Source organism: Cynara cardunculus (assembly GCF_001531365.2).
Source record: "Cynara cardunculus var. scolymus isolate 2C chromosome LG 15, CcrdV1, whole genome shotgun sequence".
NCBI lineage: Eukaryota > Viridiplantae > Streptophyta > Magnoliopsida > Asterales > Asteraceae > Cynara > Cynara cardunculus.
In genome coordinates this window covers 14,259,912-14,280,487 of record NC_037542.1, presented here as the reverse complement: position 1 = coordinate 14,280,487, position 20,576 = coordinate 14,259,912, and the positions used below count along the sequence as shown (strand labels likewise).

The window sequence follows — 20,576 nt, the reverse complement described above, 5'->3', positions numbered from 1 at the left end:
GGTGATGACCGATTGGGACCGGTCCGAGACCGGTTTTTGGCCATCTCTAGTTGGTGGTATGAATTATTTTCAAGGTATGGGGGAGCCGTTTGACAAAATTATTTTTTGATGGATAAGATGTGCAACTTTTGAACTTTTAGGGGAAAGAAATGTAATGTATACGATAGTTGAAGGGGTTGTAAGCAATATGTGATGAAGTAAGAAAAGGGGTGCACGGAAGCAGTCGGTGGAATTGAGTTGATTGATCGCATCCCCTCCCCTCCCCTGAGACAAAGCATGTGAGATGTGACGGTGTGGCGTGCGAAACTCCATGCGCACAATAGTAAAATCTGTGTACCTCCATAACGCTACCATCCACGTGTCATCGATTTCGTCATCGTAATTACCAAAACGCCCCCTCATTTTGGTTTCCATTCTTTCCGTTTAAAAAACCAAACAAATTGCATAAAATTATATCAATTTATTTTTATCTTAAAAATCAATTATGACCGCTTTATGAGTTTTATTTAGAAGATTAGAAAAATAATCGTACAATATAATAAAATACATTTTAATTTTAAAAGAATAAAATACATGTAATCTAATGGATCATTTAACCGACATCCAGGGATCCAATTTGTTAAAAGAGATTGAAATTATGAAGAACTGTTTCGTAATCTTCTTTTTGTAAAGACCTTGATGGTCAAACCACGAAATTTGCATTTAACTCTGCATGTTATTTTGAAACGTTATATTAAAAGCCATTTTGGATCCTTTGAAAGCAGTTATGCAGCTTATTTTCTTTGTATGTATCTATCTTACCTTGGGCCTTGGGGTACTGTTGTAATTTTAATCCTCCCTCTCTTTTTCGCATGCATTTTGCAGCCTATCTCTGCTCCTGCACCCTGCAAATTGTCTCCATGAAAACCTTCACAAACACACAACTCTGTACAAACACCCTATCGATTTTGACAACAACATCATCATCATCACCCTTGGAATCTTTGATTAACTTTATTCTTTTTTCTTGATTATTCACACACAAACATTTGTCATACTCATACTGTGTGTTTCTTGAAACCACTTTCAATTGTTAATGGTGTTCTTGTTGTCATAGCCATGATTATGAATCTAAAGAAACTTTTTGCAATCTCTGATCACTTCCCAAATTGTGCATCTTCAAGAAAGAAGGTTGTTTTTGGATTTGGGTTAGGGTTTGTTTCATTTTTCATTTATTTATTTGTGTTATTTTCGAAATTTTCTTTCAAAAATCCCACTCCAAACCAACTTTTCTTCCAAGGGTTCAATATCAGGAACAATAGTTCTCTTATTTCTTGGTCTTTTTCTTTTAGTAGAACATCCTCTTCTAATTCCACTTCTTCTTCTTCAACAAGAGCAATTTTTGTAGAAAATGCCACACAAGTAGAACAAAACCCTACAATTTTGATCAGTGAGAACATTGCTGAATCAAATGGTTCCAATATGGATATTAGTTTGAAGTTCTTGGGTGATTTTGATGGTAAAAACGGAAGCTTTAATGGGATTTCTGAGAAAGGTATTGATTTCGAAGATACCCATTTGGCAAAACTTAAAGATGATGTGGAAAATGCAACCTTTACTGCAATTATTGCGAAGCCTAATGAAGGGAAAGTGACAATTGGTGAAAAGAGTGGCAATGGGTCCAATCGGAGTGTTGAATCGGATGGTTTAGATCTAAATCTTGATGGCTTTTCAAACAAAGGGGGTTTTGCAGACACAGATCATGCTACAATTTCTCAAATATTGGGGAACTATAGTAGCTCTTTCAAAGATTGTGATATCTTTGATGGAAGATGGGTGAAAGATGATACAAAACCATATTATCCACCAGGTTCATGTCCTTATGTAGACAGAGATCTCAACTGTCATCTTAATGGAAGGCCTGATGATGAGTTTGTAAAATGGAGGTGGCAGCCATTTGGATGTGAGATCCCAAGGTGATGATCATAATTCTTTTGTCTGCTTTTCAATGACATGATTAATTTGTTCTCAAATGCTTAAAAAACTGGATCTTCCATGCTAATTTGCTGGCTTCTTTATGGTAGTTCTGGTTCAATTAGCTATTTGTTTGACTTTGATTATTTAGTCTAATTATGTAATCTGTGTTTTTCTCGGATAATTCTATGTGGCTAATAAAGAAGATCGTAAAACCCCAGCTAAACATACAACATGGTTTGTCAAAATTCTAAAAAGGCCCGTTCGGTTTGTGGGATTTCATGGGATATCGGCGCGATTTGGAATTGAATTTCATTCCAATCCCACGTTTGGTTTAAAGGAAAGTCCGAGATTGAAATCTCACAAACATGGGATTTAAATCCCATGGAGTAGTTGGTATTTTGCGAGATTTCATAGAGTTTGTAGTAATGTTAACAAAAAAACACTTGTTTTGTAATAATCAATTAAATAGACGGTAATTAGATTATTTTTATAAATTATTTATAAACAGCGTAATTCAATTCAATTCCACTCCAAATCTTACAAACCAAACACACCAAAGATTCCAAATCCTTTCACGAAATCCAAATCCCTCAAAAAGATTTTGTCAAGAACGGACCCTAAAAGCTTAAGCATAGATTTATCTGAAATCTAAATTAAAATGGATAAAAGATGAGTATCCCATAACTAGTTTACAAATCTTTACGCTAAAAGAAGTGATATCAATTTTGCAAACAATTTGATTTTGACTCACAATTGGCGAACATCGAATCTTTTAGGAATTTTAAGAGTATGTTTGCTATAAGTTGGAACTTGAAATACACGAAAGTGGATAATTACCCTCTTAAAGCTGTGATTAGTGGTTATGTGATCAATTTATGAGTGTTGTTCTTACTTAATATCTGTTAATGTTCTTTTTTCCAGTTTGAACGCAACGGACTTTTTGGAAAGACTTAGAGGGAAGAAATTGGTATTTGTTGGAGACTCTTTAAATAGGAACATGTGGGAATCACTTGTTTGCATACTACAACATTCTCTCAAGAACAAGAAAAGGGTTTACGAGATTTCAGGAAAGAGGGAATTCAAGAAAAAGGGTTTTTACGCCTTCAGATTCGAGGCAAACTTTCCCACCCATGTCTAATACTCCACACTTTTGACTTTTGGGTTCAAATCTAGTAGCATTCAAGTTCAAATTTGGTATGCATATCTCATGGATTTTAGCGCCAATTTTTTTTTCTTTTAATTGTTTCATTTCTAACTTTAATGGGTTCTCAATTTTTTTTATCAAGATTATAAAAGATGGCATACCAATTTGGAGGTTGAACCTTTGTTCTTTTGACCTCAAAAGTCAAACTACTTTTGGAATTTGCCTAATGAGTCAAGCCTTGCTTATATTTATAGGACTATGACTGTACGATCGATTTTGTGAGTTCTCCGTTTCTAGTCAGAGAATCATCTTTCAAAGGTGAAAATGGTACTTTTGAGACGCTAAGAGTGGATTTGATGGACCGGACGACTTCAATGTATCAAGATGCTGATGTTCTGATCTTCAACACGGGACATTGGTGGACTCACGAGAAAACTTCCCGAGGGTGAGACTAATATTCCAACATTATACTCCCTCCGTCCCAAAATATGTCTCCATATTTCTATCTTAGTTTGTCCCAAAATAACTGTCCACATATTAGATGCTTAATTTTCAATTCTTCCCTTAATTATGAGATGGAAAATTCATTACCTCCTATGTTATTAAGGTAAAATTGTCATATTTAGATAATTAAAGAAAATGTAAATTACACATTTTTAGAACTGTCTTTTTCAATGCCGGCATTTATTTTGGGACGGAGGGAGTATTTGGCAATGCTAATATTGCTCGTTTTTTTTTTTCTGCATGTTAACAGGGAAGATTATTATCAAGAAGGCAACCATGTTTACCCTAGACTCAAGGCTCTTGATGCATACACCAGGGCTCTTTCGACATGGGCTAAATGGGTAGATAAAAACATCGATAGCCAGAAAACTCAAGTTATCTTTAGAGGATATTCAGTCACTCATTTTAGGTATGTTAATCGAGTTATACAAACCGCATATGGGAAAGACGGGAAATAATCAAATGAGAGCTCCATATATTGTGAGAATCGTGAAAACTTTTACCTTAAAGATATTGTTTCACAATGATCTTTTTCATCTGACGCTAAGACTTGGGGTATTGATTAGCATATATTCGTTTCACAATGTGAAACTTTTTGTGGTTCTCATATGATTAGCCTCCTTTGAAAGACCCACAGAAAGATTTTGAAGCTTTCGGGGCTTTCAACTTGTCATCGGGCCCAAAAAGGTCGAATATTTGTTGTTGTTTTTGTTTCCTTTTCTGTTATTTAGATCACCAATTGGCAAGCATGTGATTGCAGGGGAGGGCAGTGGAATTCAGGTGGGCAGTGTCACAAAGAAACCGAACCCATCTTCAATACAAGTCAGTTAAGCAAGTATCCATCAAAGATGCGAGCTTTTGACAATGTGATGCGAGTGATGAAGACTCCTGTAATATATCTCAACATTAGCAGGCTTACAGATTACAGGAAAGACGGTCACCCGTCGGTTTACAGAAAGATGTATAAGTCCCTGTCCCTAAAGCAACAAATTGGCGCAGAACAATCACAAGATTGCAGCCATTGGTGTTTGCCTGGTGTACCAGATGCTTGGAATGAGTTGTTATATGCATCTCTACTCAAGGTTGGAAGAGGTTCTTGGAAAAGCTGAAATTTTGTTTAAAAATTGTAGCAAGTTTCGGGTTTTTTCCTTTGGAAGGTCGAGAGAATCGGGAGACTTTTAAGTTACTGTTAGAATTTTGGGTGTCATGGTTACAATCACTAGGATATTTTCTTGGAATGAGTTTAGAGATTCTGGGTTTCGACCCTTAGAGCATAGGTTTCATGAACTCTGTATCGATATAATCCAAGAAATCACTCTCGTTTTTAAGCCAGAAAACTCGAGTATTCGACGTGCGATTGCCTTCTGTTATGTCTCTATATATATCGAGACATAAATTACCATTTACAGGTAACTCATATGGTAGTTATGAGAGGTTATGGAAATGGTTACAACTAAAAGTATTCATCAGCAACAAATATTCGTGAAATACTTGGACACAATAAGACAGGGATACCACCACCCAGGGGCTCTGCCCTACCATTTACAGGTAACTCATATAGTAGTTATGAGAGGTTATGGAAATGGTTACAACTAAAAGTATTCATCAGCAACAAATATTCGTGAAATACTTGGACACAATAAGACAGGGATACCACCACCCAGGGGCTCTGCCCCTTGGAACCCCGTTGCGCCCCCACTTTGACCCCGCTATAGGTGATCTGAGGTTTAAGGTGGCAAATACAACAAGTGTGCACTCTACGCCCCTAGACTTGTTTCAATGTTCAACCTTCTAACTTTCTTCTATCTCAAGTCAATCTTAATCACAGAATGCTTGATATTTGAACGTAGAATAACAATAGAAACATCAAATATTGAATGAATGGAAAGATTAGTTTACATGTTTTATACAGTAGCTACCTTGGACCAAGAGAAGTGAGGGAAACCGTAGGAACTGAAGCCGGAATGCTTATCTTACGTCTGGAAGCTTGAACTGAACCAAAATCATTCGGGCTTTCGGGTAAAAATGCAGGATTTGAAGGAAAAGGAAGGGGATGAATATTCTTGGATAACATTTGCAGGGCCATAGACATGGTTGGTCTAAGTGATGGAACTTCTTGGGTGCAAAGCAGTCCAATTTGTACCACCTTTTCTACTTCCTTCTTCACATTATCATCACTCAACATCATGTTTGGATCAAAAACCTCCTCCACTGTCCCTTCCTTAAAATGCTTCCACACCTATTCATCACCATTCAAAGTATATAAGCTTCAATACCCTTCCTAGACCCTTTTACTAGTAGGATATATTGGGTACGTTCTGTTCTATGTGGATTAATCTGTCTGTATGGATTGAGAAGGTTTTTGTGTAGGAGGGTTTTTTCATAGATGAAAGGAATATGTTTCTTAATAGAAAATGACAGGTTCGGAAAAAACTTAGCTTTCTACATAAAGCTCTCCCTGGAAGCTTACTGAATAAGCCACTTTCTATATTATTAAGGTACTACCAAACAATCATATAATCTTATTAAGCTGCCAACAAGTGTATGGTGATGTATTTGCAGGGAAATCATACTTACAATTGATACCAAGTTATGAGTGTACTCAGCTGTTTGTGTTCCTCTGTTTTGCATTCCAGTAACCACCTCAAGCAAAAGCACACCAAAACTATATACATCTGCCTTTTCAGTTAGATGACCATGACTTATATATTCTGGAGCCATATATCCACTGCAATATTAGAACAAAATGAGTGAAGTAAAAAACCTATGAGAACTGAAAGTGATACAACAACGCTATCGTGTCTGAATCTGACCCTATGTTCGAAAAAATACAATTAAAAAAGTACACCTGATCGACGTGCTTACAGTGTTCCAGCAATCCCGGTGCTGATATGGTTCTTATCTTGTTGAAAAGACCTGGCTAACCCGAAATCAGCAATCTTGGCACGAAGCTTCGAATCCAACAAGATATTAGCAGCTTTTATGTCCCTGTGAATGATTCTTGTTTTACTGTTTTCATGAAGGTAGGCCAAACCTTCTGCTGTCCCAACAATAATATCAAATCTTTTTGCCCAGTTTAGTTCCTTACCCCTAACTGCATCTGCACAAGTTCATAAGCAAATCCCATTTTTCATCAACTCATAATTCACATCCAATTGCGCATAGTTCGACTAATCTCATAAGAAATACTTTATAGGACTTAAGTTTATATAACGTCTAAAATGTAGAAGCGTCCTAAAAGAAATACTTTATAGGACTTAAGTTTATAGGATCAAACCAAAAACGTCCCATCTAAAAGTGTTCCAATAGGTTTATAGAACGTTCTTAATCGTTTCAACAAGTTTTTTAGGATGTTTTTAAAATAAAGTGTCGTATTAACTATATTATATGACACTGTTTGAAAAATTGTCCTAAAAAGACAGGTTTATAGGATAATTCTCAAAAGTATCTTATAATGTAACTAATAGGACATTTTATTTTAAAAACATCCTAAAAAAACTTGTTAAACGACGTCTAAAAGTGTCATATAAATCTATTGTAACCTTTTTTGGTATGACGCTTTATAGTTTGGTCTTATAAATCTAAGTTTTATAAAGTATTTTATTAGGACGCTTAGACAATTTAGGCGTCTTATAAAGCCAATTTTTTTTATGGTGACCAAAGATAACAACCATGAAAATCTCCGGTGGCAAATCTCATAGGGCCTAAAGATGACAAGAAAATCCCAGTGGTCCTATGGAGAGTCGAACTGCTGGCCCTCAGGGTTAACTTGAGTTTGCGGAATTTGGAAATCATTATTCTTACCGAAGATGAAATGATCGAGACTCCGGTTTGGTAGATATTCGTAAATGAGAACACTTTCAGGTCCCAAACAACTGAATCCTACCAGTTTCACCAGATTTTTGTGTTCAACACTACTAATAATGTTGACTTCATTGTAGAAGTCCCCTGCTCTATGTTGGTGGTTGACGAAAAGTCTCTTGGCAGCAATCTCTACTCCGTTTGGAAGAACTCCCTGCGATAAAGATCATTGTGTCGTGTTCTAATGTTGTTTGATTAATCTAATACGATATAAACTAGAAAACTCCAAAAAGATAGGAATAAAAGAAAGTTGTATGATATGGTTATGATACGTGACTTAGGATGATGTGAGACCGGACTGTTTTCGTGAGACCACATAAATAACACGGAACCTTCACAGTAAAAGACCGTAAAAGAAAAGCTTCACGGTGATTTTTCTGTGAAGGTTCACTGTTTTTTGTATTTTTACAATAAATTGCTGTGAAGTTTCGGTATTCATAAAAACAGACTGGTCTCACGTGAACCCAACTCTATAAATTGCTGTGAAGTTTCGGTATTCATAAAAACAAACTGGTCTCACGTGAACCCAACTCTATGATACCTTGTATACTGTTCCAAAACCCCCTTGTCCAAGCTTGTTGGCCTCATCGAAAGAACTCGTGGCTTTCTCAATCATGGAGTATTTGAAGTTCAAGCTACTGCTATTCAGGATATTCAACAAATTTGTGTCATCAGAACCTAAAAATATCAACAAATTCAGGATGTATCATAACTTCCATCAACTGATTAACATGTCCTTTTAAATCATTTTACGCTATCATATAGCTTATTAACAGTTGGGTTTACCAAATATGATTAGTTTATCATCTAGTTTGTCAAACATAGTCTGAATTTGAAAGATTGTATCGTCACTTGGGATTACGAGATTGGCTATCCGATCGGGTGGTGGACCGGTGGGATCTTTCAGAAAGATCGAATTCGAAGAAAGAATGAAGCTTTATACCTTGTCTTCTTTTAGATTTACTTCTGTGCTTCTTTGCGCAAAAAGCGATAATACCCACAACTACGAATGCTACCACCGAGCTAACGGCCATTACAATAGCCATCGTTTTCCCTGCAAATGCCATAAACAGGAGCAGAAATGATCGATCGACTAGTAAACCATGAGCTCTATTACTTTAGATCTATCAAACAAGTGTAAAACATAACAGCAACTGTAGTATCATACTTTTCGAGCCACCTGTAGACCGTCTCGTGTTGTTATCAGGATTAGAGAAGTTGGTGTCCGAATATCTCATGAAGCAACCAGTATATAATGCATACCCCCTTGAGCCAGGCAAGCACCCTAACATCGACCTAGCCGCGGTCTGCAAACACTGCCGACAAGACTCGGCATCTAACGAGCTCCAGCAATCAGCGGTTGCATATGCCGACCTGTTTGCTATCCCAGATATAAGAGCCTGAGTTCCGGCATGGTGGTTCGGGTTATTCGGTGCAGTTTCCACTGCTTGCAACACAGCATTTGATGCCAATTGTTCAAACTCGTTGTTTTTTCTTGTTGTATTTAGACACATAGTTCTGTCTTTTTGTCCAAAATGCTCCCCAAAAAAGCTATAATTCTCGAACCGCATAAAGCAGCCCTCGAGATAGACTCGGCCGCCATTGTTGGGCAAGCATGAAGGAAGGGAAGTGCGAGCTTCGGCACAGCATAAGATGCATTCTTGTGAAGAAAGATCACCATAGCAGTGTGCAAGCACATAGTTGGTGCCTGTAACTAGTGTTCCAGTATGTGAAGTTTGCATTTGGGTGTTGATATCTGTCATTGCCTTGAGAAAGCTGGAAACGAATCTGGTTCGATTGTTATCTTCATGATCTTCACAAATCAACTGGATGATTTGGCTTTTGGCATTCCAATCTGATTCATGTGCAGATAGAATTTCGGTAAGGATGACCATAAAAATGTATTAACACCAAATGCTGCCTTATCAAAAGAAAATCTTGAGGTTACCTCCATTGTTGCCCTGTGATGGCTCAGGGTTGAGGAAATTGGTGTTAGAATACCTCAGAAAACATCCGGTGTAGAGTGCCCGTCCCTCGGAATATGGCAAACATTGTAAGATCGACGCAGACGCTCTTTCCAAACATTCGGTACAAGAATCCTCATTCAAAGTGTTCCAGCAATCCGCCAGCACGAAGGCCGACTCGTTTGCCGTCCCCGATACTGCCAACTCTTGCGCAAAGTAATCGCTGTTTCTTGGTGCATCCATCACAGCATTCGAGACTGCATTCCTCACCGAGTCCTGAAATCCACCGCCCATCATCGTATCCCCACAATAAACTCTATCATCTGATCCTACATACTCCTCATAAAAACTGTAATTCTGTATTCGCATGAAGCAACCATCGAGGAAAATCCGGCCGCCATTGGCGGGAAAGCAAGTGGGAAGAACAGTACGGGCTTCCGCATAGCATAAGACACAGTCTTCTGCAGAAAGATCGCCGTAGCATTCGGCAAGTCCGTAGATGCTGTCGGGTGAAGTGCCCGTAACCGATGTTCCGCTGTGTGAACTCCGTAGCTGGGTGCCGACTTTCGTCATGGTATCGAGAAAGTTGGGAATGGATATGGTTTGATTGTTTATGAGCTGGTGGTAACAAGCTAAGTTAATGATGTGGGATCTGGGATCTCCCTGTGATTTGGATGGTATAAGTAGTAAAAGGATGAAAAGATAAATAGAAATTTGTGATGATTTCTTCATGGATGTTTAATCAGTAAAGTGATCATGAAATGCAAATGGTTTAGTGGTTTGATGAGAAGGGTAGTGAAATTAATCAACAAAGCTGAATGGTTCAGGTTGGATATATATGAATTATTGGTTGACAAATTAATATATGGTTGTTCAAAATGTGTTCAAAAATGGAGGGCATGATTGTGATACCACACCCAAAAGTCCAAAATCCAAGCAATATATATATATATATATATATAGAGAGAGAGAGAGAGAGAGAGAAAGATTAATAAACTCGAAAAATGTTTCTTTCATTTCTATGTACATGTACATATCAGATAAATCACTTATAGATTACTCAGTGTGCAATAGATTTGAAAAGTTGTAAGAGTAATCAACCAGTTGCAGTGGGTGATTTGTTCTTTGAAAATAAGTTAGAACAGGTGAACAAAAACCCAAACAACCCGATCAATCTAACCCAACGCGAAATAACTTAACCCAAAGCAACCCGATGTCTAATCGAGTTGTAAAATTGTCAACCCCATAGGCATTGGGTTGATATTGTGTTACTATTATTTGAATTCAACCCAACCCAACTCGATGAACCCGATATCTTTTTATTTCTTGGATTTAATATGATTGTTGAATTTGTATTAATATATACATTAGACAATTAAAGTATTACACTATCATATATGTTTTTCATACACACATATATTCACATCTCTATATAACTTATTCGTATATATGTTCAGTAACTGTGAACATATATATGTAAATTGAGAAAATTAATTGTGATATATGTAAGAAATATGGATGAGTTGTATCAAATGGTTGATGATAAAAAAGAAATTATGAGTAGAGAAATAACATATTCAAGGTTAGAAGAATATTTTAATATACCAAAGTATCAACCCGACCAACCCGTATGGGTTGGGTTGGGATGAATTAATATTTTCCAAACCGCAAACATTAGATTAGATTATTCAAATGTCTTTAATCCGATTAACCCAATTCATGAGTATCCCTAAACGAGACGTCATGAGTCCACAAATGCTCCAAAACATAAATCAAAATTAAATGATATATGGTAATAAATTGGACGCAGGTGAAACCCAAAGTCCAATAGATGATAAATGATTGGGCAGTCAACGGAATCCTAAAAATTGGGTCGTGCACGTAGAACGTACTCTTTCAAACAAAGAAGCTGGCCTCGGTGGAAAAAGTAAAGGTTCAAAACGTCGCCGTTGAACAGGTTTTCGTGTTTACTCAACTTCTGAAAGGATGATAGAAAGTAAATCCATTGAATTCTATAATTAATCTAAAATTTATATCACTATCAAAAAAATATTATATTAAAAAAAAAAAAAAAACTGCAAGGTAAAAGTAAACAACTAAAAAACAAAAAGGGAACAAAGGAAACAAGACCGATAAGGCTCACAAGGGGACAAGGAGATGAATACAAACTTACAAACCAACATATGAAATTAGGGGTGTTCAAAAACCCAATTAACCTGATGAACCCAACCCAATCCAATCCAAAGCGAAATAACTTAATCCGAAGCAATCTAATGTCTAATCGAGTTGTAAATTTTTTAAACCGTAGGTATTGGGTTGATATTGGGTTACTATTATTTGAACTCAACCCAACCCGATGAACCTGGTATCCTTTTATTTCTTGGATTTAATATGATTGTTGAATTTCTATTAATATATGCATTAGACAATAACACTATCACGTACACTCTTCATATACACATCTTTTCAATCTATTCACATCTCTATATAACTCATTCGTATATATGTTCAGTAATTTTAAACATATATATGTAAATTGAGAAAATTAACTGAATGTGATATACGTAAGAAATATGGATAAGTTGTATCAATAGTTGATGATGAAAAATAAATTATGAGTAGAGATATAACATATTTAAGGTTAGAAGAATATTTTAATGTACCAAAGTATCAACCCAACCAACCCGACCAACCCATACGATTTGGGTTGGGTTGGGTTAGGTTGCACTTTCGTTTGGGTTGGGTTGGGTTAAACAGCAAGCATTGGGTTGAGTTGATCAAATGTCTTCAACCCGATCAACACAACCCATGAACACCCCTATATGAAACAACCCATATTAAAATATAGTTTTATACAATGTTGATTTATATAAAAACGTTCACAACTATTTTGTGTATGGAAAAAATAGTCTTACTGCATTTTCACATTCATATATGAAACAACATTGTATGAAGATTACATATCACGAGATTAAACAACACATATAAACTCTTTTCACGGTTTCTAACTTTTAAGACGGTCCTACTGCATTGTTACACGTATTATCCTTTTTTTTTTCCCTATTGTCTAGCGTTTCAAATACTACCCATCAAGTAAACTAGACTAGATTCTCGCTGCATACCGGGAGTTTTCTTGAATCCGACAAGCGTATGTATGACTTCACTTTGACTCATTCTCAACATCATAATCATACTCAACTTCATATTATGTAGCATTTAATGCAAATCTAATGTATTCGAAATCGAGTGATAAAACGAAAATTAGCAGCTGAGGCCTGTATTTGACATGGCCATAGGTCGCATGCACACTTTTTTTTGCCATTAATGTAAAATCATATGTGATTTTGTACGTAATTTAGTCATTCTCTTATTTTCTAAAATAGATATCATTCTTGTATGAACCTATGTCTATGTGTGTGTGTGTGTGTGAATCATGTATGATTTTGTACGTTAACGATTTTTTTCTTGTTTTTTAAAATAGTTAGTATTCTGGTTTAAACATGTCTCTATATATATAATTCATGTATATCTATGTAAGGGATTGATCAAATGCAAACAATTCATTTGTACAAACCGTACAAATCATCTTCATCCTTTGATTTCATTATTTAATTTAATGAAATTTTTATCTGATGAATTTTTCCATATAATTTTTTTTTCTTGATGAAACTGTTTCATATAATTTTTTTCTTGATGAAATTCTTTCACATAATTTTTGTTTCTATGTAAAAATGGAACATTTAATGTATTTCTTATTTTGATGATTTTTTTTTCTAAAATTAATATAATAAAAATGATAATCTATATATATATATATATATATATATATTAAAAGAAGAACCAAGAGTATTGAGGTGGCATCATGAGAATTGAGTATTGAGGTGTTGGTGAAATGTGGTTGAATTTGAGATATCCCACATTGGTGAGAGATTGAAAGATTGGAATAATAAGATGTGTATAAGAAATAATGGTGAGATTTATTGTGCCAACTCATGAGTTTTGAATCATAAGGTTATCTTATTTGGATTACCTTATTTTTGCAAAACAAATCTTATATTGTGTTAGCTCATGAGACTTGAGTCATAAAGTTATCTTATTTGGATGACCCTAATTTTGCAAAACAAATCTTATTATATAAAAATAAAAAATGTATTGTGTTTACAATCATCAATATATATCTATATATATATATATATATATATATGTGTGTGTGTGTGTGTGTTTTTGTGTAAAGAAGAATCAAGAGGTAATTAGGTGCATCATGAGGTAATTATGTTTTTATATATTGAAGTATTGGTTAATTGTGGTTGAGTTTGACATATCCTATTTTGATGAGAGATTGAAAGATTAGAATAAAAGAGATGTGTATATGAAAAAAAAAAAAAAAAGGGATGAAATTCATTGTGTCAACTCAAAAAACTTGATTCATAAGCTTATCGTATTTGGATGACTCCCTTTTGCAAAAAAAAAATTATATAAAAGTAAATTGTGTTCACAATCATCAATATATACATATATATATATATATATATATATATGTGTGTGTGTGTGTGTGTGTGTGTGTGTGTGTGTATGAAAGTAAGATCCACAAGAAATGATGTGGAACTCTAAGATTTAAGTATTCTATATTTCTAGCATTAGGTTTGTATCTTGCATTGGTGGAGAGATGAAAGATTGACAATTGATGGTAGGTATATAATAGGAGGTTGAAGTGTCTTTGTTTTAACTCATGGAGTTTGATTCTTTTCGCTGATCTTACAAACTTATATTGTCGGCTCATGTTGGCTAACCCTCCAAACTCATAGGGCTGGTTCATTTTGGCCAACCAAATTAAAAAAATATTTATCTTTATTTATACTATATTATAAAGCATTTGATAAAAACTCTTAAAAATCATTTTTTATGCATGAAATACTGTATATTAATGCACATTACTTAAAATTCAATATTACAAGTAAATTATGCATAAGTACAACTTGTTAAAGCTCCATGTTTGAATTCGTGTAACTAACTGCGGATAAACATAATCAAATAGAAGATAAACATCTCATTTTAAAATATAGAAAATCTAATATATGATTAGGATTATTATCGAGTTCTAACAAAATAATTAATTATTATCTTTATAAGAAAATTATATTATTAAACCAAATATAAATTAGTTTGTTATTGAACCTAAATTAAATTATAATAAAAAAATTGAATTAAAAAATTACATAAAAAATAGGAATTTTAAATAGTTAATTTGATACTAATATTGATATATTTTTATCAAATTTTTATGATATCTTTAAATTTATATTTTATTGAAAAATAAAAACATCATCGCTTTTTCAAAATCATACAAAACCATATTATAACATCCACTGAGATAAATAATAGAATGAAATATTAAAATCAATATGTATCTCGCTGCATTTCACGTGTACCCTTCTAGTATATATAAAAGAAAACCATGAGGTATTGAGGTGGCACCATGGGAATTGAGTATTCTCAAATGATGAATTGTTGATGAATTTTAGTTGTCCCACATTGATAAAAAGTTGAAATTTTTTAACAAAGTGAAGTGTATAAGAAAGATGGATTGAATGTTTTTCTGTCAAATCATGAGATTTGCCTCATAGAGTTGTCTTATATGGGTCACCGACCCCACTTGATATTAAGTAATTCAGTCTTATGGTTCTTCATTATCTGCATATGGCCTTTTTTTCCTAGGTGCTCATTTTGTATGGGCTTTTAGTTTAATGTTTTTATTCAGTCTTATTGAGACTAGAACTCATAGGGAATCAAATCGATTTATGGATAGAATCAGGTTTATTTTTTTACGAGGAAAAATCAATTATCTTAGCTTGGTAATGTGATTCTTCATCCATCATCTTGAACTTCCACTATTGTTGTTATAACTTACGCACTTCTCTAATTTTCACTTGAAATATTATAGAACGTTTTTTTTTTCCATAACTTCAAATGAGATTTCAATTAAATTTGTCACAAAATTAAAATTGTGATTTTGTCACCTTAGATGAGATTTCAGTTAAAAATGTGACTTATATTAAACAAACTACTAACATTACTCAAACATTTGTAGAGTACTTTGCAACACCGTTCTCGAGCATAGTTTGATAATTTAAATTAGCATATGGTTCTAAGATTATTGTCAACTCACCTTAAAAACTTTTAATGTTAATAAGTAGTTGTCATACACATTTGTCTAATTTTTTTAGAAGAGGACTTCAAATTTTAGCCTATAACATTCCTTTTGAAAATGATATTATCGCTACCGCGCACGCACGGTTAGAACGCTAGTGTCTATAATTAATGGTCTCCACAATGAAAATTACTAATCAACCCACATAATTAAAAAAGTAAAAAAAAGAAAAGAAAAATTATGATTGATTGAATTTTATACCGTTTGTGCAAATGACTTGATTTACATCTCATTCATCTCCCCTATATGCATACAAAAATATGAGGTATTTTAAGTACACGATAAATACAACAAATAAACTCAACTAAAAATTATGACAGCACTAGACCAAAGGCACATTGATAGCCCTCTTTACTTTTTGTACGTGTTAAGTCCAACTTAATAGTTAAGCAACTTGAAAAAAGAAATGGGTTATGCAATACTAGAAAGGTATTCGTGCAATATAGCGAGATACATCTTGATTTTAATATTTCATTTTATTCTTTATCTCAGTCGATGTTATAGTATGGTCTTATGTGATTTTGAAAAATCGATGATGTTTTTATTTTTGAATAAAATATAAATTTGAAGATATCATAAAAAATTGACAAAAATATATCGATATTAATATCAAATTAACTATTTAAAATTCCTATTTTTTGTGTAATTTTTTTATTCAATTTTTTTATTATAATTTAATTTAGATTCAATAACGAAGTAATTTATATTTGGTTTAATAATATAATTTTCTTATAAAGATAATAATTAATTATTTTGTTAGAACTCGATAATTATCCTAATTATATTTTAGATTTTTTGTATTTTAAAATGAGGTGTTTTTCTTCTATTTGGTTATGTTTATCTGCAATTAGTTACACGAATTCAAACATAGAGCTTTAAGTAATATGCATCAATATACAGTACTTCATGCATAAAAAATGGTTTTCAAAAGTTATTGTCAAATGCTCTATAATATAGTATAGATAAAGCAAATCAAAGTTTAAAATTTGGTCAATGTGGGACAAGCCAAAAACCAAACGTCTTATGTTATGCGGAAGCCGGAAGCGTGTCGTGTTCCCGACAAAGGTGGAAACGTTTTTTTTTCTCGATGGTTGCTTCATGTGCAGAACTACAAATTTATGAGTGTATAGGAGCAGATGACATGGTTTCTTGTGGGCATACAATGACAGAAGGTGTATCTCATGATTCGGTTAGAAAAGTGGTCTCGAATGCTGCAATGGATGCACCAAGAAACAGCGATTACTTTGCACAAGAGTTGGCGTTGTCAGGGACGGCAAACGAGTTGGCCTACGTCTTGGCTGACTGCTGGAAAATTTTGAATGAGAATTCTTGTATGGAATGTTTGGAGAGAGTGTCTGCATCGGTCTTATGATGTTGGCGATCGTCCGAGGGACGAGTAGTCTACACTAGAGGTTTTCTAAGGTATTTAACACCAATTTCCTCAACCCTCATCCAGTGTCATCCAAATCTTTTAGAGGCCCTGTTACACCCACACAAAAATTAAAGATCGTATAAAATGATTAATAATCAATAAAATATATAATTTCATATCATATTAAAAATCTTATAAATTAAAATAACAAAAATGTTTAAAAGGACAAAGTGAGAAGAATATCGAAGAGTCGTTTTTGTTTTTGATTGGCAAATTCTAAAATTAAGTAGCCATTTTTTATTTTCAAAGAAATTATATAGATTTTCATTGGGGTTGATTCAGTTTACAGGTTGGGTATATAAACCTGAGTCCCAAATTTTTGGAGGATATGTTCAAAAACTAACATTTAACATGCTAATAGACGACCCTACTCTTAGCGAACACGAGGCAACAATGGAGGTAACTGGAAGTTTTCTTAAATTAAATTATAGGCAACATCTTACCGCAACCAAATTCGTTTTTTTAAGATGTCAAATATATTTATATGTCTTAATAGACCGGTTTATAGGCTAAAAACTTGTGCAAATATATTTAAATGTCTTAATAGACCGGTTTATATCTTAAAAATATATGTACCCATTAGTCTAGCGGTGACCTAGAGATGGCCGAAAACCGGTCACGGTCCCGGGCCCGAATAGGTCTTGGTCCTGACCAAAAACACCACGTTGGCTTCTCCATGTATAAATCCCGGTCGCGGCCCAAATCAGTCTCAAAAGATTTTCCTAAAAACAATTTTGAACATATAAAAATTCTTGTTTGAAGATTTTCATTTTCTTTGAACAATATCTTATTGAAATACACTTTTAAAATCTCCAATTGAATCATTCAGAAACACTTTAAATATGTTTTTAAATCTTTTTTTACACAAAAATGTTATACATGTTTTCATAATTACGATTTTTTAAATTTACTATTGCCATAAAAAAAACTGGAACTTTTTAGTTAAAAAAAAGTTGAAAATCTTGTAGAAATTTTGAAAAACTTAATATATATAATTTAAAAAAAATCTTAATTTAAAAAAAATGGACCTATGTATAACCGATCCTAGTTCCAAATCGAACCTTGAATTTCATAAAAATCATAACCAGTCCTTAAAGAACCCTATCGATCCCGACCCCAGTCGGTCCCAGTCCCGGCCCTGTGGCAGGCCGGCCCATTTTGGCCATCTAAGGGAGTAAGGGACATAGTTTAACAAGTAGCATATATTGTTTGGGCTTTGGCCCGATTGAAATTAAATACTTATCCCCTGCCCCTGGTAATGATTCTAAAAAATACATTAAGTTGGGCTTTGGTCCAATCGAAGTTCAAAACTTATCCCCACTCCCCAGCAATGTTTCAGAAAAAAAATACATTTTATATCATTGTATTTTTTTTTTTTTTGATATAGAGGGGCCCCTTCTATCAAGACAAAAACACTAAAATGCTAAAAGCAGAACAAATACATGCTCGGGTGAGGGTGAAATATTACATGAAAAGAAATGAAAATGAACTACTCCATGTTAAAATTAAAAAAAATAAAAATAAATATGAATAATTATATAAGTTGATGGATTATAACTTTATTTACTTTGATTAATTTACAAATTATGGGGAATAGAATTAATGACACCCTAACAAGGAAGTTGTTGACATGAGACATCATAATGTGCATCATGATGATGCAATGCAATGCAATGTTGATACCCCATGGCCATGGACATAATTCCCTTAAGCATGCCATAGTGGAAAGGGGAACATTCCAACCCCCATCTTAATCATGGTTTATGAATAACATAAATTCCCACTTGCCTTCTGCTCATGCATCATGCATATTCACATTCACAATGCATATTCACATATGCATATGCATATGCATGCTCATCTCCATAATCATATCCATCCATATGATGTTTTCACTAGGCCATTTTGTATATTCTGATTTGTAGGTTTTTAAATAAAAGAAAAAAGGTAGGAGAGCTACTGCTATTTGGACATAATCATTGCTTTAACATTATACTTTCATGGTCACCAACTTTTATCCTTTTTTTAATAATTCCATTTCCAAATATACCCCTTCAAAACATACCCACATACCATAATACAAGAAAGCACCATAGATGTATGTATGTATGTTGTGGGACCCCAGGGCATTTTGGCCAAATGGAATATTGTTCAAACTCCCCAAAGATTTGGTGTCCATTTGGTTGTGAAAACAATCACTTTGATATATTAACCATTCTTTCTCATGATTCTATTCTCTTCTTTTCATGTGCATGTGTTGGTGGGACTTCATCTCCCTTTATACACCACCATCACCATCCCCTCTCTCTCTCTCTTCTACCCATTTTTTAAAACATAACACCATTTAATATATTAATTTTTATGATTATATCTGGTTTATATATTTCTGATAAACTAATTGCTGATTAATAAACTATTTATAGCTCAAAAGATAGTTATTGGTTGAAAAATCGACTTTTAATTTGATAAAAACTGGTTAATAAACTATATGACAGATTGACCATGTTAAGAACCTGTAAAGAAAAACTAAGAGGCATTTATGTAAAAATAAAAGGGCGTAATTAGAAAAGATAAAAAGATCTTCAATAGTTCTCTGAAGTTGCTAATTTGGGACTTACTGATATTAACAATTAATGAAACTAAAAAATAAAGGAAAAATGTATCTATTTTGACTCATTAATTATCGATATCTTCTTAACCAAACAATTCAAAACTGCATTTACATTCATATTGTTCTTTTACTTTATTCGCTTCTTTTTGGTTGGTTAGGAGAAGCCCGAATATTTCTAACTATATGAATCTACGACTCGAATATATGTTCTTTTCAAGTAAAACAAGAAGCATAATTTTATAGGCGTATCTTTTTATAAATATCAAATATCTGAATTTTGAGCGATAAAAGACAAATATTTATACAACCATACGGATACGCAATACTAATTATTGAATGGTTATCCAAACAAGGCTCTACTCAAACATCGATAGGCATGGGAATGGGGTGGCAACCCGATCCCCATCCTCGTCCTCAACGAGGAATATGAGGATCCCTAACGGGGAATCAGGGATTTTTTTTTCTTGTTCATTTGAGATAGTTTAAATCAAATGTGCTAAACTTGCTTTTACGAATTATCAAATATTACAACATCATATATATATATATAGGAGTGATCAAATAAAAACCGCYTTCATTTGTGTAAACCGTGCAAACCACCTTCATCCGTCGATTTTATTGTTTAATCTTATGAAATTTTTTCATGAAATTGTTTAATCTTATGAAATTGTTTCATATAATACTTTTTTTGATCAAGTTGTTTCATATATGGTTGTCAAATTGTTTCATATAATACTTAATGAAACTGTTTCATGTATTTCTCTAAAATTAATGAAACTGTTTCATGTATTTCTCTAAAATTAATGAAACTGTTTCATGTATTTCTCTAAAAATTAAAATAATGAAGATGATAATATCTATGATTAACACCCTCCACAATAAAAATGATTAATCAA

The 20,576-nt window shown here is 33.7% G+C and overlaps 2 protein-coding genes across 2 annotated transcripts; one reads left to right on the top strand and one right to left on the bottom strand.

The window, feature by feature from the left end:
* The first annotated feature begins 931 nt into the window (after nucleotides 1-931).
* LOC112528067 (protein trichome birefringence-like 2) lies at nucleotides 932-4,931 on the top strand. Its single transcript, XM_025138971.1, has 5 exons — nucleotides 932-1,955; nucleotides 2,878-3,070; nucleotides 3,355-3,545; nucleotides 3,855-4,013; nucleotides 4,365-4,931. The coding sequence occupies exons 1-5, from the start codon at nucleotides 1,099-1,101 to the stop codon at nucleotides 4,711-4,713; spliced, it is 1,749 nt and encodes a 582-aa protein (XP_024994739.1). The 5' UTR covers nucleotides 932-1,098; the 3' UTR covers nucleotides 4,714-4,931.
* Nucleotides 4,932-5,505: 574 nt separating this feature from the next.
* LOC112528342 (cysteine-rich receptor-like protein kinase 2) lies at nucleotides 5,506-10,161 on the bottom strand. Its single transcript, XM_025139352.1, has 7 exons — nucleotides 9,414-10,161; nucleotides 8,409-8,519; nucleotides 8,007-8,143; nucleotides 7,409-7,619; nucleotides 6,470-6,704; nucleotides 6,182-6,332; nucleotides 5,506-5,843 (listed from the first exon to the last, which is right to left on the bottom strand). The coding sequence occupies exons 1-7, from the start codon at nucleotides 10,159-10,161 to the stop codon at nucleotides 5,520-5,522; spliced, it is 1,917 nt and encodes a 638-aa protein (XP_024995120.1). The 3' UTR covers nucleotides 5,506-5,519.
* Nucleotides 10,162-20,576: the final 10,415 nt, after the last annotated feature.